The sequence below is a fragment of the Bipolaris maydis genome, assembly GCF_028858645.1.
Source record: "Bipolaris maydis strain C4 unplaced genomic scaffold PSV08scaffold_21, whole genome shotgun sequence".
NCBI classification, from domain to species: Eukaryota; Fungi; Ascomycota; class Dothideomycetes; order Pleosporales; family Pleosporaceae; genus Bipolaris; species Bipolaris maydis.
The window spans coordinates 55,363-75,776 of record NW_027093877.1 but is presented as its reverse complement, the minus strand read 5'-3'; the positions used below and the strand labels follow the sequence as shown (position 1 = coordinate 75,776).

Genomic DNA, 20,414 nt, shown 5'->3' with positions numbered 1-20,414 from the left:
CAACAACCAAAATGCGATGCTTGGAGAAAGTTTGGCAAGCCTGTGCCTTGCTCAATCGATATACGAAGACATTGTCAAGAGGTAAGGCAACTCATTTTTATGCAGATGGTCAGGCTAATAGCAAGCAGCTTAATTGCCAAGGATCACCTTTCCGAGGAAGTGAAGAGAAGCGTTAGAATCTTCCAAATTCTGGCAAGGTTAGTTGACCATATCAGTCTGAGTGCCCCTCTAATTCTTTTCCTAGCAGCGTCCATGATTGCCCCAGCATCATCCCTTCCTTATCTTACCTTCATGACTGGACCGCATTGAAACCAGGGAAAAAGATGGAAGATGTCCCTAATGATGTTTTGTGGACAAAAATAATGCTAGGAACGGTACTTGAGGCAGCAAAACGATATCCGCGGCTGCCAGATTTTGCATCGATAAAGAAATTCGATGACGAACTTCTTTTCGATTTTGCAAGATGCGCGGAGTTCAAAATCAAAATTATGGAGGCATGGAGATCTACCATCATGCCGCATTTAGCCTGGAATGATCAAGATCTGCCATCAACGGATCCTCTGATGGCTTCGCTACGAGCAGAGTACTATGAGGGCGTAGCTACGTTGCTACGACCGTACCTGGAGGTCCTGAAATATCTTAATCGTATCGATGTCTCAGTGAACGAGACATCCAAAGGCCAGCGCGGTATCCTTCACACTCTCCATAATTGGAAGAGATATGCTCTTTCTAATATCGTCGCCTTTGACCGTATCCGTTCGGTTGATGGTACTTATAAGGCTTTTCGAAGTACAAGTAATGGTCCAGTAGTCATGGGAAATCCTGTGAATACACTTCACTCGTATGTCGACTACCCCGTTACCCAGAACACGTGTCTAAAACTGATCGTCCACAGAGAATTCAAGACAGTTTTTCTCATTCAAGCCATTGATTCGACCTCACTTGGAGCACATATCAGGAATCTCATGTTGCTTTCAAAGGAGGATATGGATTACCTTTACTATCGTACAGTCGACAGATTGTCAAAATTTCGACCACGTATTGGACTTTTAATCCAGGATATTCAGCTTTTGTGCATGCCTTGGCAACACATGGACCCATTCCTTCGGTTAGATCTAGCCGCCACATTGGCAGTATAGGCAGTCTCGGACAGGTAAAGTAAGTCTTGGGTATACTTCTGGTGGTTTATATCTTGAGAGTAATACAGTCGTTTGATACTTCATTCAGTGCTGCCTGGCAAGTTAATAGAAACGCAAATCTAGTTTTTCTACCAAGCTTCCAAGAAGCTGGTGTGCCTGGTTTCCATATTTTTGTATCAGTAGTGTCCCAATTCCCTCCATGTGTGACAGATCCAGTGGACTGAAACTACCAAATAGGAGCATCGAACCTTAGGATTAGCGCTGAGCGGAAGTATCACTACGCTGCTTCTTCCACTGCATCACCACGTTTTAACCCTTGATCTTTGCGAAGACGCTGGAAGTTTAATCCGGAAGGAGTCTTCAAGCAAAGTGTATCATTCGAACAATAGAACATCCTGACCAGGCCTCCGGTCACGACTCCATTCGCTGACTGTGCACATGATTGGTAGATTTCTGGCGGCCTGGATGTATAAACGAACACCAAGTACGAGATACGGGTTACCAATTTCGCGTCCAACAAAAGTTGGAAGCCGATCTTGGAAGCGATTAGATCGCGTTATCAGGACATAGTAGTGTGTATGGGAAATAGGTCGGGCATGTGCGAGGCCTTAAGTACCTAGAGGTGTCTCATGAGGTTAGGATCTGATAGTTTTGGGTGCGCCTTAGCTAGTTGTCGCCCTACGAAAGTGTACCTATCTCTCAAGTCTAGAATTTTATATAAATTCTCCGTTCACTAGACGCAGCACATGCAACCTTTATATTCTGATTTATCAGTATGTCGAATGATGTCCATGATGTCAGAGTTGCGCTTCAGACTATTACTCAGGCGCCCATTGCATCGCTCCTTATAAATACTCGCGAGCTTTGCGAAGCGAATTTTGTTATTGCAAAGGCCATTCACTCTCTCCATTCGAGTTTTTGCGAGGATGTTGGAAAATTCGAAACTCAATTGGATGATGCAGCCGACCGTGCTATTGCTCAGGCTCAGGTTGATCCCATCTTGGAAGTCAGCACCAGGCAAGGCGGTGACCAGGAAACGATGCGCCAGTATGAGGCCCGACGTGGCCGGCCAGAGCATGCAGTTATGAGGCTTGTACAGTATTGGATTCAGAAGAAAATGGCGGGACCCAGTGTACTCAGTGCTGCAGATGAACATATAATATTAGATGATTTACGCAAGTCTGTAGTTTCAAGTACTCGTGTCTTTTTGGCACTAGTAAGAAGTACAAAAAAAAGACGGTCCGCTACCACTTCGCGACGCTGAAGAACGCGCGTATGATAGGTACTTCGAGTATTTAAATTGCCGCTTTCGTTGTCTGTGCACATTAGTTGGTTAGGCAGTATGAACACGTCGAGGGCTCTCCAAGGCTTTGGCCCCTCGGCGGCGATTAGGGCAGTAGGCTGAGCCACACCTAATCAACTAAACGGAAGTAATTTACATCAATATTCAATAGTTAGAAAATTTGTCAAATGTTACAGGCATCGTGGCGTTCAATGACCAGAGGTACTATGAAAGCCTTTCACCGCTGGCTCAATGACTAAATTAGTTGCCTAATTGTCCCCGGTTTAGCTACAACCTCCTGATTATTGCGCCACACGAAAAAGAAGACACCTTAGATAAACTGAAGTATTGTCCATCTCATCTTTCGCACAAATCCACCGATCCTAGCTTCTACAAACGAGGACTATACATTACCCAATTAGATTCGGTACGGGCAAAATTTTTAACATAGAGCCCGCAGAAATAATAGCGTCTATAAACTAGAAGAATATAGAGTTATAGAACTAAAATTATCAACTTCTTGGCAAGCTTTAAGAAGCTTAAGAACAACTTTCTGAAGTGCGTACGCTGAATGACACTTACGAATATGAATTACAACCCTAAGCTTTTTAGACATATATGGCTAATGAGACGATCACTAGTCTCAACCATCATATCTACTTTCTAAAAAGTCATATAGCTCGCGTCGAAAACCAATTAGATTAAGCAATGCGAGTATATAGGGAGACGACTGAGTATTATGAACGGGAAATTGCCGCCGGAAGATGGTCGTGTCACCGATGGAGCTAGGAAGCGGCAAACCTTAGTTCCAGCGCAAAGGATCTCTATTACAATACCTTCGCTAACTTTAAGGCTAGTAATGTAAGTGACGAATAGAAAAAGGACCTTATACAGAAAATTATGGAGATCGAGTCTACTGTTTTCTTGAAAGAAATCTAGAAAAACAACCTTAAGCATGCCCTAGAGAATAACAAAGCTTATCTGAAGAAGGTTTGCATTATATCTTTTATAACGATCGAGAGTCGGAACGATTTGAATCGCAAATTTGCTAAGATAAACGTTATGCTTCGCTCGAAGGCGGGAAAGAGCGCGCACGCTCTTAGTATGGCTAGGAAGGAAATAAATAGCTTGCAAAAGAAGATTGAGGATACAGAGGAAGAATTAAAAAAGTGCTAAGAAATAGAGGAGCAACTGAATAAGGGTATTAAGAGGGAGGTACAACTTGAGCGCGAATACTAGCTGTTACTTGCCGAAGTAGAAGGTCTTTGAATTTCGAATGACTTCTATAAGCGCGAGGATGTAAATTAGACGCAAATTATTTCTAGTTTAAAAAGACTAATTAGTAGTAAACTTACAGAATACGGAGCGGAATGAAGCATTTACTAAAACTGTCGCCAACTATAAGGCTGATATAGCGCGGCTTGTTGCGAACTAAACCTGACTAGAAGACGAGATTCGAAAGTAACAAAGTATCGTCAATAAGGCTTTAGAGAAGATAAAGGAGCAGATTGGGATTATAAATAAGGTAAAGAAGGAGGTGGCTATTTATAAAGGACATGCTCTGGCTACAACCCACTCACTGCTAGTTAGCTTATCGCGCAACAATTTCGAAGTTGCTATAGGTATTGTTTATCATATCTTTAAAAGGTTGAAAGATGTTGATTCCAAAGAAAAGGCAACACGAGCGATTAACAACATTAATGGTTATCTTGAACGGCAATTTAAGACGATCGAGGACTACACTACACTGTGAATGTAATGTTAAGCAGTGTTGAGGTACAAGGACTAATAGAGGACCTTCAAAACCAGACTCTAAAGGAAGTAAGGTAAGATGAGTTGAAGGGCTTCATTGGGTATGTACAAGGGTTGTAGTATAGGCTTGAGGCAGAGGCTGCGCAGAAGGTGAACAAGCTTGATATCTAGCATAAACATTCACTAGCTAGTGAAAATGGGTATAACTATAAGTGCAGGTACTGCGACTCGCTCTGAACTTATGGAACAGCATTATTATTGAGCGTTAGAATTTGGCTTTACCTAGCTCGACTTGACTGCTTGAGTTGCTTGTAATAGGCTAGGACTTGAGCGTCCTACCTCTACTGTATTCCGGCCGCTAGTTTGTTCCTCTTTTATCTATATCTTTGGCTTTAGGTACCGCGTTATCTAGATCTCTATATCCTGACCTCTGAATGCTTATTTGCAAAAAATCGCTGGATACCTTCTAGATTGACTGGTCGCTGAGATGACTACTGAGTTGTTTGATATAGTCCCCGTATCCACGGTTCTTGCTATGTATTGTCTTTTGGCTATTTAATACTAGAAATTGCACGGCTTCGTGGCCTGTAGCGTGGTTGTCGATAACGCTTACGTTTTCTTTTAAGTTTTGTTCTGCTTAAGAATAAATATCTCTGTATTTATAAGTACTTGTCTATTCTTCGCGCAATTTTGTAAGGGATCTTATATCTTCTTGTGTTATTGTTACGCTTAAGCTAGCCATTATTTGATCTAAGATGTTTTGTATGTGAGTTTCTAATTTCGCAGTTGTTTGCTCTATACTAATTCTGTATTCTTGAATGCCATCGCTTGTAATCTTCTTAGGTATGCTGTCTACGCCTTGGGGAAGATCCTTTGCTGATAATGATTGAAGCTGCTGGATGAGCGTGGAGAACTAAGCGTAGATTAGAAGGCATTTTTGCGTGCTTGAACGCTCTTCCTTTAAGCTTTGAAGCTCTGGTGTTGCCGAGCTTGAAGTAGTACGCTCTACTAAAGATTGGAGCTTTTCATTGATCGTTTTGAGTCGCGCCTTAAGATCGTTCGTTGCTGTTGTGATAAGATCTTTATAGTCTCTAAGACGCTCTAGAGTAATAGAAGACTTGCGACTAGAGGAGATTAATTAGTTCTAGTATATAAGGTTGGGTATAGAACTATGGGACTTACAGCTGCATGTCTGTGAGCGCGATGTTGATTGTTAACTTATATGCTGCTAGTGTGTCTGTAAAATTATTGATGTCGTCGCCTATGTACTTTAGCTTGGCCTAGTCCTGGAAGCTTTGTCGATCGCCCCTAGATTGCGCGCAGCACTTTTGGAGCTCCTGTAAAAACTCGTTGTAAGCGCTGCTATATCGTCGTAAAGGTAGATTAAGTGCGGGGATATCTACGTCCGTGTGTAGTTTTATTGTCTCGTCCAATGATTCTAAAACGCTAATGAGAGCCTCTAGCTCGTTGATGAGATTGCGTACTCGCTTAGGATGGGTCTTAAAGCTCTGTATTGTTTCGTAAAGCGTAAGGCATGATTTGTGGGCGAAAATGACTAATGTTAAAACGCCAGAAGTAAGGCCTATAGGTTCAGCTATTGCAAAGATGCGTGTTGCGATAGATTTAATGTAACTATTGGACGAGAAATTTTGGGACCGAAGTTAGTCTGAATAGGTTTTCGACCAAGTGCATCGCGTTACGAGGTGTAAGAACTGCGTACCTAATTGGTCTGTGTCACCGGTTGAATATGCGCCACTAGTCCCGTTCAGGACGGTCAGCGGTTATTCTGACATGCCAAGGAAGCACTGCTCGATCCCATCGTGCTAAAGGTAGCATCCTATCGTGGCTGCTCGCTCTTCTTAGTACTTCTCTGACTTTCTTATAAGGCCAGCCTGCTCGCTTCTTTTGTGAAAGCATTTCATTCTGGATGGTTATGCACTCTTACGTCATGTGACCTAGGAATTGAACTATGCTAGTTACTAGAGGATGATGCGCTGTCTTCCTGCTGCAGAGGATTCTGTTTCGAAGCGTTATGACTTTGACGCTGCCCAATTGTCTGAAGCGTGGCATCAGACATTTGCCCTAGTAACTGTGTAGACCTTGCACTAGCTGAAACCCGTCGAGCATTAATCAAATCCCCAACTGTTGACACGATAACTTGGTGACTATCTTCCCTAAGTGACACTTCATCGAACATGTTGACTCGCTCCGTCTTCAAAAGCTTTAGCGCAAACTGCTAAGCTCCGTTTAATGCTGTCGATTTCCTCTCGCAATTTGTTTTGTTCGTTGGAGTCTGGATAGACAAAGGTCTGCCCCTGGAAAGCGTTTAAACGGCGAAGAGCATCCATAAGATGCACTCTAAGCTGCGACGACGTAAAGGTAAGTCTCTCCTTACAATCATCTAGGACGGTGATTGTAGCTCGTCGGGCTGAGCTGGCAGAGCTGTCAACGTCGATTGGACTGCCATACTCTTCTGGGAATGTGAGCATGCTCTGTGACATAGTGGACTGCCCTTTTTCAATATGCGACGACATCCCAGCGCATATATCGAGACATCTCTGTATGCTATCGCGCTCGAGCTGGATTGCTTGTTGGTCGAAGTTCGTCTGACCACAGCTTGAACCACCATCAACAAGAGCTTGTAGCTTGTCGTTGATCCTTTGTAGGCTATCTTCGAGATCCGACGCGGTGTTTTCTATTAGCTCTTGATATTCGTCGATTGCTTTAGCTGTGACCGTAGCTTTTCGCCTGTTATGTAAGAGGTTAGTCTTATTTGCAAAACGTCAAGGTCCACTTACAAGTTCGCATCACAAAGAGCGATAGTGATTGTAGACTTGTATCCAGCCAGTAGGGCTTTGAATCCTTCAATGTCGTCACCCAGATATTTCAGTTTTGCCCAGTCCCGAAAACTTGCTAGAGAACTATGAGATTGCTTTCAGACACACTCACCACACCAACTTCGAGTTTTCTAGAATAGGTGTAATATCAGTCAAATATATACAAATAAACCCTAAGAAATCGATTACAACCACTATTAAAACGTGCAGCCTACGCGCTGTAGAGCTAGAGGCCTTCAAAAGTAGACACGTTTGGACACGTCTCACTTCTGACAGAACACACAGACCACGCCGATTACTAAGCAAGATGCCGCCAGACAGCGATACTATCGACGTCGAGCTACCAAGGATAAGGCAGGAGATAGCAGAGCTAGAAGGACAGATCCAGAACGAGATAGAAATGGAAGCTACGCAGCCTGCTACCCCCACTCAAAATCTAGAAACCTCTAATATATTTGAAATACCTATTCTACCACCAAATAAAAGACAAGCAAACTTCTCACCAGAGAAGACTCGCACTCATAGACGTACTAGGAGCAACTTCTCTCCTTTTATAGGCTCGACACTAAGGAACCCTTTCTCTAGCCAGAATAGGACACCTAAGGCAACGACAGTAGAAGAGGCTCTTGAGATAGCTAGGAACCTAGTAATCCAAGCAGCTAATCTAGCTGAAAACAACCCTACCCAGCAGACTAGTCTACTAGACCTAGTAGAAGTCTTCAGAGACTATACTGAGACAGGTAGAGTTAGTAAGAAGAACTCAGCAATCCTAGGAGATCAGATCTCCTCTCTCTCAAATGTCTCAAAGGAGCTTAGAGACAAAGTTCGACGCCTTGAAAAGCCTATTCCTGCACAACCAAACCAGCAGGGTGATAGACAGACAGCTGCTCTTACGCAGCCTATATCGTACGCTGCCATTGCAGCTGCAAACAAGGAGCAACAGTGGACTACTATGCAGAAGAAGGCACCTCAAAAGGCTAAGCCTAGCCTAAAGGAGAGGCAGCTCGTCCTAGTCAACCAAGGAGGCCCTGCTGCCTTTGACGCCCTTAGGCTAAGAAATGCCTTCAACCAAGCCTTCACCTTGAAAGGAGGGGTGCAATCGCCCGTAGTCGCCTCAGTCACGCTATCCTCAAAAGGGAATAAGGTAGTCACTACCACGCCTGCTTTTACAGCCAACTACCTGCTGGAAAACCAGGGTATCTGGAAGGATCTAGTAGCCTTTAAGGTAGCGCAGCCAATTACCTCGTGGTTTAAAATAGTCGTCCATAGGCTACCTACTAACCACGGCCTAGAGGTAATCAAGGAGGAGATTGAGACCTTTAACAAAGGCCTTAAAGTAGTAGGCACTCCCTTCTGGCTCACTCCTGAGTCTAAGAGAGGGCAGCAAAGCTATGGCTCCGCCTGCGTCGCCTTTGCGACTGAAGAGGAGGCCCTCAAGGCTATAAGAGGAAAGCTCTATATCCTAGGAGAGAGCCTAAGAGCAGAGAAGCTACGAGTTATTAACAACTTAAAGCAGTGCTCTAAATGCCAAGGCTTTGGCCACCTTGAGGCTAGGTGCACTAGAGTAGCCTGTCAGATTTGTGGTGAGGCTCACCACACTAGTCTACACAGATGCAAGTCCTGCCCTACTAAAGGCAAAGCCTGCGTACACACTATATTTAAGTGTGTTAATTGTAGCAAACCTCACGCAGCTAATAGCCACGAATGTGATATCCTACAAGCTAGGATATCTAGGACTACCTCTTCTAACTAGAATGTTAAAAGTCCTACAAATAAATGTTAATAGGAATAGCCCTGCTACTGAGAGCGCCCTAGACCTAGCTATTAAAGTAGACGCCAGGATCGTCGCAGTACAGGAGCCCTGGTTACCTAAGGGATCCTCGTACGAAAACACTAGATCTACCGCTCACCAGGACTTTACTCAGATACTACCTACCCCTAAGGATACCTCCTTAAGGCCTAGAGTACTATTCTATATTAGAAAAGACCTAAAAGGAGAGGTTAATCCCTTTATTAGCGACGATAACGATTTCCTAGCTATCAAAGTACTAGCCTCTACTTCTAGCCTCTATATCTACAATATTTATAACGAAAAAAGCCTCCAAGAAGGGCTAAATAAGACGACAATTCAGAGGCGCCTCCTGCAGGAGATCCTACAGCCTCAGTCAATTATCCTAGGAGACTTCAACACCCACCATCCTAGGTGGAGCCTAGAGGAGCGCAGCCCTAGCACACAAGCAGAGGAACTAGTAGAGTGGATAGATACTCAAGATCTCACTCTACTAAATACTCCAGGGGCAGGCACTTTCTTGAGATCTCATATGCGGCAAGAAAGCGTATTAGACCTTACTTTTGCAACCAGCAATACAGCTGCTAGTATCCTGGACTGGCAGACTATACCTGAAGTAGGTTCTGACCACCACGCTATTCTATTTAGTATCTATACTACTAGCCAGCTACCTAGCCAGCCAGCCAGCCTGCCAAAACAGTATAATACGAAACGAACGGACTGGACGACTTTCAAGGAGACGCTAGGACAGGAGATCAAAGTCCTAGATCTAGAGAAGCGCCTATCAACACTACCTCCTTGCTCGAACTACACCTCAAGAAAGCTTATCCTAGGACAAAATATCCTACTAGAAACTAAGCTAGACGAGCTAGGAGAAGATCTTACGAGAGCTATACAGAAAGCGCTAGAAAAGTCAACTCCACTAGTCAACCAAAAGCCAAAGACGAAGCCCTGGTGGACTAGCGAGCTAGATAGCCATAAGCGAGACCTAAGTAGAGCCTATAGAGCCTACAAGAAGGAGGCAGCAAAGGAAAATAATAGCTCCCTCTACCAGTGGAAACGAGAGTATCTACGTACAAAAAATAGATACCTAAAAGCTATTCAACGAGCTAAACAGAGCCACTGGGAGGCTTTCCTCCAAAAAGACTCACCTAAGGAGATCTTTAAAGCGCTAGCATATACTAAAGATAACCTTAGTACTCGAATACCTGCTATTAAAGGCAAGGAATCCTTCACTAAGAAATGTAAGGCTTTTAGAGAGGATCTCTTTCCTCCGCCTCCTACGACAGCGACCCCCTCCTTCCACATCTACAGGGGAGACAGCAGATGGACCTGGCCTGCCCTGACAGAGGACGAACTCTCCTTTGCCTGCTGTAAGGTGAAAGCCACCTCACCAGGGCCTGATCTGATCAGCCAGGAGGTGATCCAAAAGGTCTACTCAGCGCAGCCAGAAGCTCTATTTAGGATATACTCTACTCTATTCAACCTAGGCTACCACCCAAGGTGCTGGAGAAAAGCAAAGGGAGTCATCTTAAGAAAGCCAAACAAGCCTGACTACTCGATCCCTAAGGCCTATAGAGTTATCTCACTCCTAAACTGCCTAGGCAAAGTACTAGAGAGACTAGTAGCTAGGAGACTAGGTGCACTAGCGGAAACAACAGATCTACTCCACCCCTCTCAACTAGGAGGAAGACTAAAGAAATCCGCTATCGACGCTGCGCTACTCTTCTACAACAACATACAGCAGCAGAAAAGAAAGCAGAAGACTACTACTACTATCTTTCTTGATATCAAAGGAGCCTTCGATCACGTCTCAAAAAACAAGCTTCTTGAAGTCATGAAAGATCAAGGCCTCCCCTGCTGCCTACTAGCCTGGACAAAGTCCTTTTTAGAGGACAGAATACTGCAGCTGTCCTTTGACGGACAGACTGAGGAGCCGCAGGTAATCTCGACAGGAACCCCTCAAGGAAGCCCTGCCTCGCCCATCCTATTTCTGATCTACTCAAAACCACTATTCAATGCAATTCAGACTAATGCGAATATCTACTCCTCCTCCTATATAGACGACCTCCAGATCTCAATATCATCTACGTCAGTAAGGAAGAATATCAAGCTACTAGAAAAGGAGATTCAGAATCTCTTTAGACTAGCAGAGGAGTCAGCCATCCAATTCGATAGCTCAAAGACTGAACTAGTAAACTGGACAAGATCAAGAAAGGATCAAGCTAGAGTACTTACTCTACCTAATCAGGAGATAGTACAGTCTAAGGAGCTAGTTAGATGGCTAGGTGTCTACTTTGACTGCAGCCTCAAATTCAAGCACCACAGCCTTATTAGAAACCAGCAGGCTAGCGCAGCCTTCCACCGCCTTAGCAGGCTAGCTAACTCAAACAAAGGCCTCTCTCCTAGAGCAGTACGACAGCTCTACCTAGCCTGCATCACCAGCGTAGCTGACTATGGCTGCCAAATCTTCTGGAGGGAGCAGCAGACAGCGCTTAACCAGAGACAGAAGCTGCAGAACCAAGCCTGTAGAAAGATCCTAGGATCCTTCAGAACCTCACCTGCCATACCTAGCGAGGTAGAAGCAGCTCTATGTCCTCCTAGAGTTAGACTTAACAACGCCCTACGACAATACGCCTTTAGAGCAAGAAAGCTAGCTCCTAGCCACCCTCTTAATATTGCTATCACTAGTAATCAAGGAAAGCAGCTAGAGCGTATTACTAGATCTATCTCAACAGCTCTATCGGACGATAGTGAGGAGATCAAGCACTACGCCTCTATGCCCTGGAGCTCTACAATGCCCTACAAGACTAATATATCTAAGAAGTCAAAGGAAATCGAAGCAAAGCACCACAAGGAGCTTCTAGAAGACGAATATCTCCTCTCGATCTACTCAGACGCCTCAGCTACAAAGGAAGGCAAGGGTATAGGAGTAGGAGTAGCTTTCTACAAAGGAGCTAGTCTCATAGCTTATGAAAAGGTTAATATAGGATACAACCAGCTAGTCTACAACGGAGAACTAGAGGGTATTACCCTAGGCCTAGAGAAAGCTTTTGACCTAGCAGACGACTACCTTGAAGTTAGAGTATATGCAGATAACCAGGCTGCAATATTCAGACTAAAGACTGCTTCTGACTACCCAGGGCAAGAGTGGCAACTTAGATGCACTATAGCAGCAGAAAAGCTACAAGAAAAAGGCATATTACCTACCATACAGTGGGTACCAGGACACCAGGGCGTTATAGGAAACGAGAGAGCAGACGCGCTAGCAAAGGAGGCGACAAAGCTAGATCCTAGCTCTAGCAGGACGAGCCTAGCTGTAATAGGCACACGAATAAAGCAGCTAGGCGAGCGAGAGTGGCTTAGCTATCTAGGACAATACGGGAGAAAAGCTATTACTCTAAATCCTACTACTTACGCCGCAAGGTACAAGTGGAAGACTAGAAAGCAGATTGCTACTCCTCCTACTAGTAGAGAAGCCTCTAGCGCCTTCTATCAGCTTAAGTTAGGTCACTGCTATCTACGAGACTTCCTATTCAAGCGAGGAAAAGTAGACTCTAAAGTTTGCCCCTGCAACTATCGAGCTACTCAAGACCCTGCACATATCCTCCTTAGCTGCACGCTATACAAGGAGGCTAGGAAGAAGATGCAAGAAACTACAAAGGACCCCCTATCGCTAGCTTTCTTACTAGATACTACAGTAGGCGTACAGGCTACTATTGCCTTTATTAAGGAAACTAGGGCTGCAACGCAGGCCTGGTATAAAGGAAACCTCGACAACTAGGACAACACCTACACTAGGTGCCTTCGCCCTACACCCAACTTACCTCTCCTCTCACCCGCAAGACCTCCTACTACCCTCCTCCACACTAGGCCACGAGCCTCACCTCGATTTAGATAGCCCCCTCCCCCACCTACACCAAATTGATAGCACTACGTAGTTACCTGTAGGCATAGCCTGCACGTCTTATATAGCCTACCAGCTGAGACAGGACGTTAATCAATAATAATAATAATAATAATATGAGATTGCTTAGTCGCATCCTTGACGACCATGTTGAACTCCACACAAGCGCTTCCACATCTGAAAAGAGGAAGTTTTAGAAGTGTGAAGTCTGTCTCATTATCCAAGATAGCCTGATGTAAAGACGCTAACACTAAACTCAGCGCATCCGGTTCTGCTTTCAGCTCCCTCACATGTTTATGATGATTGTTGAATTCTTTGAACATCTGATACAATGTAGAGCTCGACTTAATACCGAAGGTGACTAGCGTAATAATGGCTGATGCTGCGCTGATTGGATCTGCCATCTTGAAAACAATGGAAATAGTGCAGACGTAGTTTGAAACGATGTTAAGGAGTATGGTTCGATGACAGAGCGATGACGCGAACAAAATTTACTCTTTGTGGGGCAACGCAAACAAGTGGATCGAGGTCAGGTGCGTGGCTGAACCCTGTTATCGCCGGATGGACGCCCTTCAAGAAAGAGCCAATGAAAACTCGTTTTGGGTGCAGGGCTCCTCGCATACTCGCTACTACGTTCAAGTGGAATTACAAGCCTAGACACTGCACTCAGTTAAATAAGCAATGACCCTTCATTATGCTCACAGTAGCTGCTACTCTACGAGTGGTTGGTTGCTCCTCATAGCGGCCAATAGACAGAGCTGTGCTGTTGAGGAGTTGATCGACGACGCCGACAAGTTAATTAATTGCCAAGTCCAACAACACAATAATCGTTGTTATAGATGACTAGAATTGAGAAATGTTCACTAGAGGATCATTACGTTATGTTTACACTGCGTGAAGTAGCTTACGATGGGAACCATATCTGGATATGTAAGCAGTTGTGGGTGTAGAAAGTATTGTGTATTGTGTAGCACATGATGCTAAGAGCAAGTTTAAATACAGTACTCTTAGTCAGTGGGTAACCACGTGACTATACATGGTACTTCTAGGCTTACAGGATATTCGAAGCGCGAATTTGTATCGTGACATAGTGTATCTCTGCATTTAGAGACGCAAATGAGGGTAAGAATGTCGCTCCGGACGTTTGAAGAAACAAGATGGCATGGAAATCACGGTCAATCACAGGAGGCTTTCTGTTGCCAATATGGAGTGTTCATGTGCAAAATGCACAAAGGACAGAGCACTAAAATAGGTAAACATTAAGTTAATAACTATTTTCAACTACTAATAAAATATCTTGTAGCACTATGCTTACAAATAGGCTAGAAAACCCTATTTAGATAATCTACTAATTAGCACAATGAGTAGCCGCGTTCGTGGAAGCAATCAAGTTTCCAGCACCTACCCCTAGGCAAATTGACAAAGTAGTCCCGTTTTTGCGCATGCAACTCCCTACCTACTATTTGAAAGTATCAGATACTTCTATTAGGCCGGGGTACTATTGCTCCTCTCTTTTTCCATCTTTATATACATAGTTACCGTGTTACATTAATCATCACTAGATGTTAGGACATATATTAGGATCGAGCTGACGATACAAGTCTTACCTCGGTCTTGCTACGGGCATACAGATCTCAGCAGTGGCAGGCAAGCCTGCCACTGCTGAGTATATAGCTATGTCGATAGACTAGTGGCAGTAAATCAGTCAAGTCTTTACATATAGTGTTATGTGCAACTGCAGTTGTTTTGACTCAACCCCACCTTTGTCGTGCCAACACTAAATAATCAGAGATTTGCCTACAGACTCAACATAGGATCGGACATACCTAAAAAATTGGCAGCACAAACCTAAGTCAATTGCAATATAAGCGACATCATTAAGTCTATCAGCGGCGACGAAGCGGTCTGACGATATAATTAATCCAGCACATTCCCTCCATGCTGTCTTGGAGCAAAAGTGCAACTTTGATCACCTATTAGCTCTGATTACAAACGTTTGATGTTCTGCTAATCCTTCGTGGGCAATCAGCTTGCTTAATCCGACTATGCTGAAGATCGATTATCATTGTTGATTGGGCCAGAGTATTGCCCGAAAAACGCGCTCGAAACGTATAAGCATTGATATCGCATGTTGAGAATAAGCAACCGTTTGATTCCAATGTGTGCAAATACTCAGTAGAGACCGATTCAGATCCGCATTATATACTGCTAATTCAATACTCCAAGGTACGTTCTATTGTTTGACGCATTTTTAGATGGACTCTAGTTTCTGCAGGCGGGATACTGATTGAGCCGCATCTATTCGCCTTTAAACTGTTCAGAATAGTCAAGCAAGTAGTCTAGACTTCAACAGAGCTACTTCTGGACTCTGCGACTAGTTTGCCATGACACATCATATTGTGCACATATTTTAGAGGAGTACAATGTATACACATCCTAAGATACACCTAACCCTATATATATGATGTATGCAGTGCACATCCTCCTAACATCCTTAGCCACTACAGCTCGAGCCTACATGTCGTGTAGTACTCTCCCCTTCTCGGTGGCAACTACTACTACATCAATTTACGATTCTGTCCATCAAAAATTGGGGCTACAACCCCATTGCCTGTCCGTAGACGCTCAGCCTGCTCCGCAAAGAACTTTTCTGCTCTGTCCTTGGCTTCCTGGTCCAGAGGTCCATACGTTGTGACCGTGACATACTCCTCTAAATCATTCCCAGCCAATCTATTCGTGATCATCCGGGCGCAATGTGCGTCATGCTCGAAAAGTTCCTTTCGATCCATTGTGATGATTGTGCCATCGAAATGGCTCAATGCATTCCGCCGCCACACAAAGAGGCAGTGAAGCGTGTGTTGTCTTCCAGTTTGCCACACTCTTAACCCTGGTCGAACGCTTCTGAGCATCTCCGCAGTTTCCATAGATGTAAGAGTCCCATTGCCATGCACATCGACCTGATAAACCCATGATCCATTCTTTCCTGGCCCAAGCTTTGAAAATTCGTCATTCAACAACGGATTTACACAATCTGGGCGAGTGAAACGGTTCTCAATATGATCATAGAGGCAGCCTCTAGAAAGGGCTTCAGCTTGTGTTCCACCACATGTTCTGACGCAATAGTTTGTGAGGAAATCTCGATCGTGAATCTTTGGCGGAAAGCCGAGACGAGAAACACGGAGGCAAACATCAACTGCACCCCATAAAGCAAGGAGAGCAAAGGTTATCATAAATCCTAAGTGGAATGCTCGCCTCCAGCGTCTCGAATTCTCATTCCCAAGCCGATTTTGAGCCTCACTCTTCAGGTCATCGTACAATTCTGACATGGAGTCAGACATAGGTCCTTGAAACAAATCACATTCTGCACGTTCTCGTGCCGAAGATAAGTGTTCGTATTGTGGTTTATTCCAAAATTCCCTTGTGAAAATATTCCTATGCCCTTGTTAATACGGCACTGGATCCTTTTCTCTTGAGTTACTGGTCCCATACATTTGTACTTTCAAATCGTGATGCTAAAAGGAAAAGACCAAGTGATAGGACTCGTGCAAGTGATAGCTTCAGTGAGTATACGAAAACGATTTCAAGATACTGTTAAGCAATAGTAAAGACTACAATATTTTTTAGGTCTAACTTCAAAGGTTAAACGGGGTCGTAGCTGAAGTCCTGAGCATGCGGCGTTATTACGGACATAACTAACGCAATATAGACCTGATATGATCAATATTGCCTCAACGGCTGTAATACGGACATAACTAATGCAATGTAGACCTGATGTGATCAATATTGCCTCAACGGCTGTAATACGGATATAATAAATGCAACCCAAGCTTTTATAGATAAAGCTTAAACTTAAGAATTTATTAGATACGTCATTGCACACTATTTTGCACAAATGACATCACTATACCGCCGTAGGAACTAACGTCCATTTCAACGTTAAGAAAAACCCTGTATGCCGAGAATGACCAATCGGATCGCAAGAGTCATGGACTTCTCTACGATCCTTGCGATCCGAATGGTCAGTCTCGGTATACAGGGTTTTTGGTCACACAGGGACAGACGTTAGTGATAGCGTCTGGGAAAAATAGACTGCACTGTATGGAAGTTCTACGGAAGAAATAACCTTTAGGCTATGTGTTGACATCAGCCCCTGATGTAACTCATTTTGATTCCATGTTAAGCTAGGACAAACAGCTGTTGCAGATCCACAATTGGTTCATGTCCACTGCACATCTGCAAACATCTAAATGTACTGCACCAGGAAGCCTTGAAGACTACTTGACATGAAATTTCACGATTGAAACTGTCCATCGGCCCCTCTATTCACGCTTCTTAAAGTTGTAGTAAGCGAAGTTAGGATCGGGGTCAGCAGCGTCTGCCGCCTTCTTCACCTCCTCTCGCTTGAAGTTGTAGTAAGCGAAGTTCGGATCGGGGTCAGCAGCGTCTGCCGCCTTCTTCACCTCCTCTCGCTTGAAGTTGTAGTAAGCGAAGTTCGGATCGGGGTCAGCAGCGTCTGCCGCCTTCTTCACCTCCTCTCGCTTGAAGTTGTAGTAAGCGAAGTTCGGATCGGGGTCAGCAGCGTCTGCCGCCTTCTTCACCTCCTCTCGCTTGAAGTTGTAGTAAGCGAAGTTCGGATCGGGGTCAGCAGCGTCTGCCGCCTTCTTCACCTCCTCTCGCTTGAAGTTGTAGTAAGCGAAGTTGGGGTCAGGATCAGACGTGGTAGGCACTTTGCTCTCCACATCTCCGGCTATATCATATACATCAGAATCAAGAGATAAGATTCGAGAAAGTTCACACGTACGCACGGGGGCAGCCTTAGCGCCAAGAGCCGCAAGAAGGAGAATAGTGGATTGGATATTGTATAACTGCATAATTAGTATCGCTAATTGGCGTTGAATGACTGAGATAAAGTGTACGTAGTAATTGATTGCTCGTATCACTCGTACATTTGTGGATGAAAGTAATGGCAGTTAAATAGTTTCGACAGCTGACCGAAGTTACACACATGTGATCAAGTTTCGGAGCTATATCGCCTGCTGGCAATCATACATTAGTGCATATCACTTACGCATGGTAATCACCGACTTAGCTCCGACCGACACGGAATAAATGGTCGTACTAACTTCCACCCTTGTGTGCCGAATACAAATTAACGTGTCTCAATGTGGATATACACTCCGTGTTTCAGGGCTATAGTTGCATGTGACAATCGAGCCACACTTTGGTGCATCTAGGTTCTGCGTTTTGATAATCTCATGGGAAAACATTGAAATATGACACATACTTTAACCTCATTTGTTGCTACACATTACATTGATACGGTTTATTCTTTGCTCAGCTATGCCTTCGAAACATTCTTATCGGTACCAAAGGGCTTCCTCTATGGACTTGGAAGATATTGCGGAGACCTATAGCGAAAAATCTTCTAAACTATGTTGTTTGCGGCGGTGGCAGACCATATCTATAGCAATGGTGTCTGCCATCGCTATAATCGCTACTATTATGAGTATTATTCACGTCAGTGGAGCGGATTCGCATTTCAAAGATATGGAACAAACAAACTCGGGACATCGCCCTCTCAATCACTGCGGAACCACGGCAGAGGAAGCCCGCAAACGGGGATGTCAATTTGAGATACACAACTTCGCTTGGGTACCACCACAATGCTACGATGAGGAACTCGGTCACGACTGGAATTCCTACAATGGATGGGAATTCTCTTGGGCAGCAAACGATAGTTCTGCAACCAACGCGTCATTTGTCCAACAATGTCGTTCTGGTGACATTGAGGCTGCTTGGGTTCCGTGGTATCAACACATGGCACATTGCTCATTCATTCTGAAGAAGTACCTTCGTTCTGTCATGTTCGATCGGCCAATGGATAATTGGACTTCAGACTGGCACCACAACGAGCATTGTACGAACATGATGGCACGTCCAAACGTCAACCCCTACCTTTTCAACAGCCTACTACACCTAAAGTTCCCAGTCTGCGATTATTCATGGAAGACGAATCGACCGGAATCGACGGAGGTGAAGCCCTTGTATCATGATTGAGCAAAGGATATAACTAGCGAATTATGTATTTTATTTAAGGCCATCTACTATGACCGACTATTGAACGAATTCGTTCGCACGCTCATTCTCAGCCCAATCATTGGGAAGAGGATGTTCTTCTGTCTCGACTTTCCAATTTGAATAATCTTTCACTTTACCGTTTTCTACAACCTTCCGATTATCTGTCCACTTCCAATCAACCCATCGATCTGCAGCCCACTTCTTAACTTTGTCGAAGTTGCGGCAAACGTGCGTCACTGTTATCTTTGGTACTACAGATTTAATTTCATCGCTCCACTCGTAATGCATAGGAGTCACATCGGCATTACACATCAGCGACTGCCTGATAGACTCGATGCAATGATCTAATTAATCGTCAGTTCTGAAACTATGGCGTTGCTGATGATTGCTAGAAACGCACCAACGTGAAGCCATGGGACATAGTTGACCGTTCCATCTGACTTGAGAAGGGTGATGTTATACCTCCTTGGGTAAAACGATTTGCGTATAGTATCCTGTTGTCTCTACTTAGAAATCTCTTCAATCAGAGGCTCAACTACTCATACCAAACAATGTAACTGGTGAAAAACATCTAGACCAATCATATATTGATCTTCAAGCCCGACCATCGGTACATGTATCGACGGGTTGTAAAGCATACTATTCTCTTCAGAGCTGATTTGAATAGTTCGACCCTCTGTAGTTTGTTACCGAAGCACTGGGACATCTGAAGCTTTGATACTCACTCGAATGCAGTCCCTCCCACAGAGCATCTTGGTGGTCGTTAGGCCAACCCTGATATTCTGAAGGCATTCTTCCAAAATCAGGGAAAAATGCACGGGTCTCGTACTGGATCGCGCTATACGCTGGTGCTGTATATACATTAGACAAAACACTTGCAGATAAAGATTGCAGACTATACAATAAGTTTTCAAAGCAGGAAGTGATTGGGGGGGCGTCTTCATCCAATAAAGCAAAGCTGATAGAAGAATCAAATTTAACATGCAAGACAAAAACAACCCCCATTGGAATGTTCGCTTCGGAGTTGTGGCGCGCGTCGATACAACTTCGTCATCCAAAAGTGTCATCGCTTCTTCTCTACAATCGTGAGTAGAATTATCCATTGCTGTAATTTGGTTTGGGTGATAGAACCAAGATCTTGGTTCAACGAGTAGCATTTGCGGAGAACTACAACTGAACTAGATTAAAGCGGTGAGCTTGGATAACACGCCAAGAGTTGAGCTTACGCGGAAGATTTTCCGTAAAAACTCCATTTGGAAGAAGTGCGTTGGCTAAAAAGCCTTGTTAAATGTCGTAAGCACTAAGGGATGCCGCCTTTTGATGCACCATATACCGCGTGCCAAGTTAGACTAGCGTTAGTAGCCCTTTCGGCTCGGCCGCCGGGCGTAAATAAATTGTGTGTGTACCGCGTGCCAGCACGGTCCAATGAACTGAGATGAGTTATCCGGTCGATCGTGAGAGTGCAAAGTACAGATCACTAGGGTGTTAAGATCATCGATCTATAGGTATTATGGTTCTTGGTTCAATAGATCTGTGCAGGACGACCCGCTCTTTCCAATGATGCACTGCGTCCATTATATTCGCGATTTCTATGTCGAAGGATCATTGGCACAGGTTTTTCGGAGATACA

General features: G+C 44.3%; 9 protein-coding genes across 9 annotated transcripts; 3 read left to right on the top strand and 6 right to left on the bottom strand.

Annotated features, from left to right (window-relative positions):
• Positions 1-136: 136 nt before the first annotated feature.
• PSV08DRAFT_233621 (uncharacterized protein) lies at positions 137-1,139 on the top strand (the record flags this gene model as incomplete). The annotated part of the gene is made up of 3 exons (XM_014217183.1): positions 137-197; positions 248-841; positions 896-1,139. The coding sequence occupies exons 2-3, from the start codon at positions 324-326 to the stop codon at positions 1,137-1,139; spliced, it is 762 nt and encodes a 253-aa protein (XP_014072658.1). The 5' UTR covers positions 137-197; positions 248-323.
• Positions 1,140-1,914: 775 nt separating this feature from the next.
• On the top strand, positions 1,915-2,403 carry PSV08DRAFT_252931 (uncharacterized protein; the record flags this gene model as incomplete). Its single annotated transcript, XM_014217182.1, has 1 exon — positions 1,915-2,403. One exon carries the CDS (start codon positions 1,915-1,917, stop codon positions 2,401-2,403), a length of 489 nt encoding a protein of 162 aa, XP_014072657.1.
• Positions 2,404-6,072: 3,669 nt separating this feature from the next.
• Positions 6,073-7,430, bottom strand: PSV08DRAFT_406262 (uncharacterized protein). The gene is made up of 2 exons (XM_014217184.2): positions 6,972-7,430; positions 6,073-6,913 (listed from the first exon to the last, which is right to left on the bottom strand). The coding sequence occupies exons 1-2, from the start codon at positions 6,979-6,981 to the stop codon at positions 6,360-6,362; spliced, it is 564 nt and encodes a 187-aa protein (XP_014072659.1). The 5' UTR covers positions 6,982-7,430; the 3' UTR covers positions 6,073-6,359.
• A 5,404-nt stretch (positions 7,431-12,834) lies between these two features.
• PSV08DRAFT_154407 (uncharacterized protein) lies at positions 12,835-13,110 on the bottom strand (the record flags this gene model as incomplete). The annotated part of the gene is made up of 1 exon (XM_066091832.1): positions 12,835-13,110. A coding segment is annotated over one exon (276 nt), but the record flags the coding sequence as incomplete, so codon positions are not given.
• Positions 13,111-14,054: 944 nt separating this feature from the next.
• On the bottom strand, positions 14,055-14,820 carry PSV08DRAFT_192074 (uncharacterized protein; the record flags this gene model as incomplete). Its single annotated transcript, XM_066091986.1, is given in 4 exon segments — positions 14,055-14,154; positions 14,167-14,204; positions 14,529-14,669; positions 14,701-14,820. Coding segments are annotated over 4 exon segments (399 nt in total), but the record flags the coding sequence as incomplete, so codon positions are not given.
• A 444-nt stretch (positions 14,821-15,264) lies between these two features.
• Positions 15,265-15,936, bottom strand: PSV08DRAFT_192089 (uncharacterized protein; the record flags this gene model as incomplete). The annotated part of the gene is made up of 1 exon (XM_014217194.2): positions 15,265-15,936. One exon carries the CDS (start codon positions 15,934-15,936, stop codon positions 15,265-15,267), a length of 672 nt encoding a protein of 223 aa, XP_014072669.2.
• An 892-nt stretch (positions 15,937-16,828) lies between these two features.
• On the bottom strand, positions 16,829-17,650 carry PSV08DRAFT_344949 (uncharacterized protein). The gene is made up of 2 exons (XM_066092775.1): positions 17,508-17,650; positions 16,829-17,453 (listed from the first exon to the last, which is right to left on the bottom strand). The coding sequence occupies exons 1-2, from the start codon at positions 17,575-17,577 to the stop codon at positions 17,026-17,028; spliced, it is 498 nt and encodes a 165-aa protein (XP_065947899.1). The 5' UTR covers positions 17,578-17,650; the 3' UTR covers positions 16,829-17,025.
• Positions 17,651-18,175: 525 nt separating this feature from the next.
• On the top strand, positions 18,176-18,763 carry PSV08DRAFT_357569 (uncharacterized protein; the record flags this gene model as incomplete). Its single annotated transcript, XM_014217192.2, has 1 exon — positions 18,176-18,763. The coding sequence occupies one exon, from the start codon at positions 18,176-18,178 to the stop codon at positions 18,761-18,763; it is 588 nt and encodes a 195-aa protein (XP_014072667.2).
• Positions 18,764-18,797: 34 nt separating this feature from the next.
• PSV08DRAFT_212883 (uncharacterized protein) lies at positions 18,798-19,789 on the bottom strand (the record flags this gene model as incomplete). The annotated part of the gene is made up of 4 exons (XM_014217191.2): positions 18,798-19,128; positions 19,185-19,278; positions 19,330-19,460; positions 19,510-19,789. The coding sequence occupies 4 exons, from the start codon at positions 19,787-19,789 to the stop codon at positions 18,821-18,823; spliced, it is 813 nt and encodes a 270-aa protein (XP_014072666.1). The 3' UTR covers positions 18,798-18,820.
• Positions 19,790-20,414: the final 625 nt, after the last annotated feature.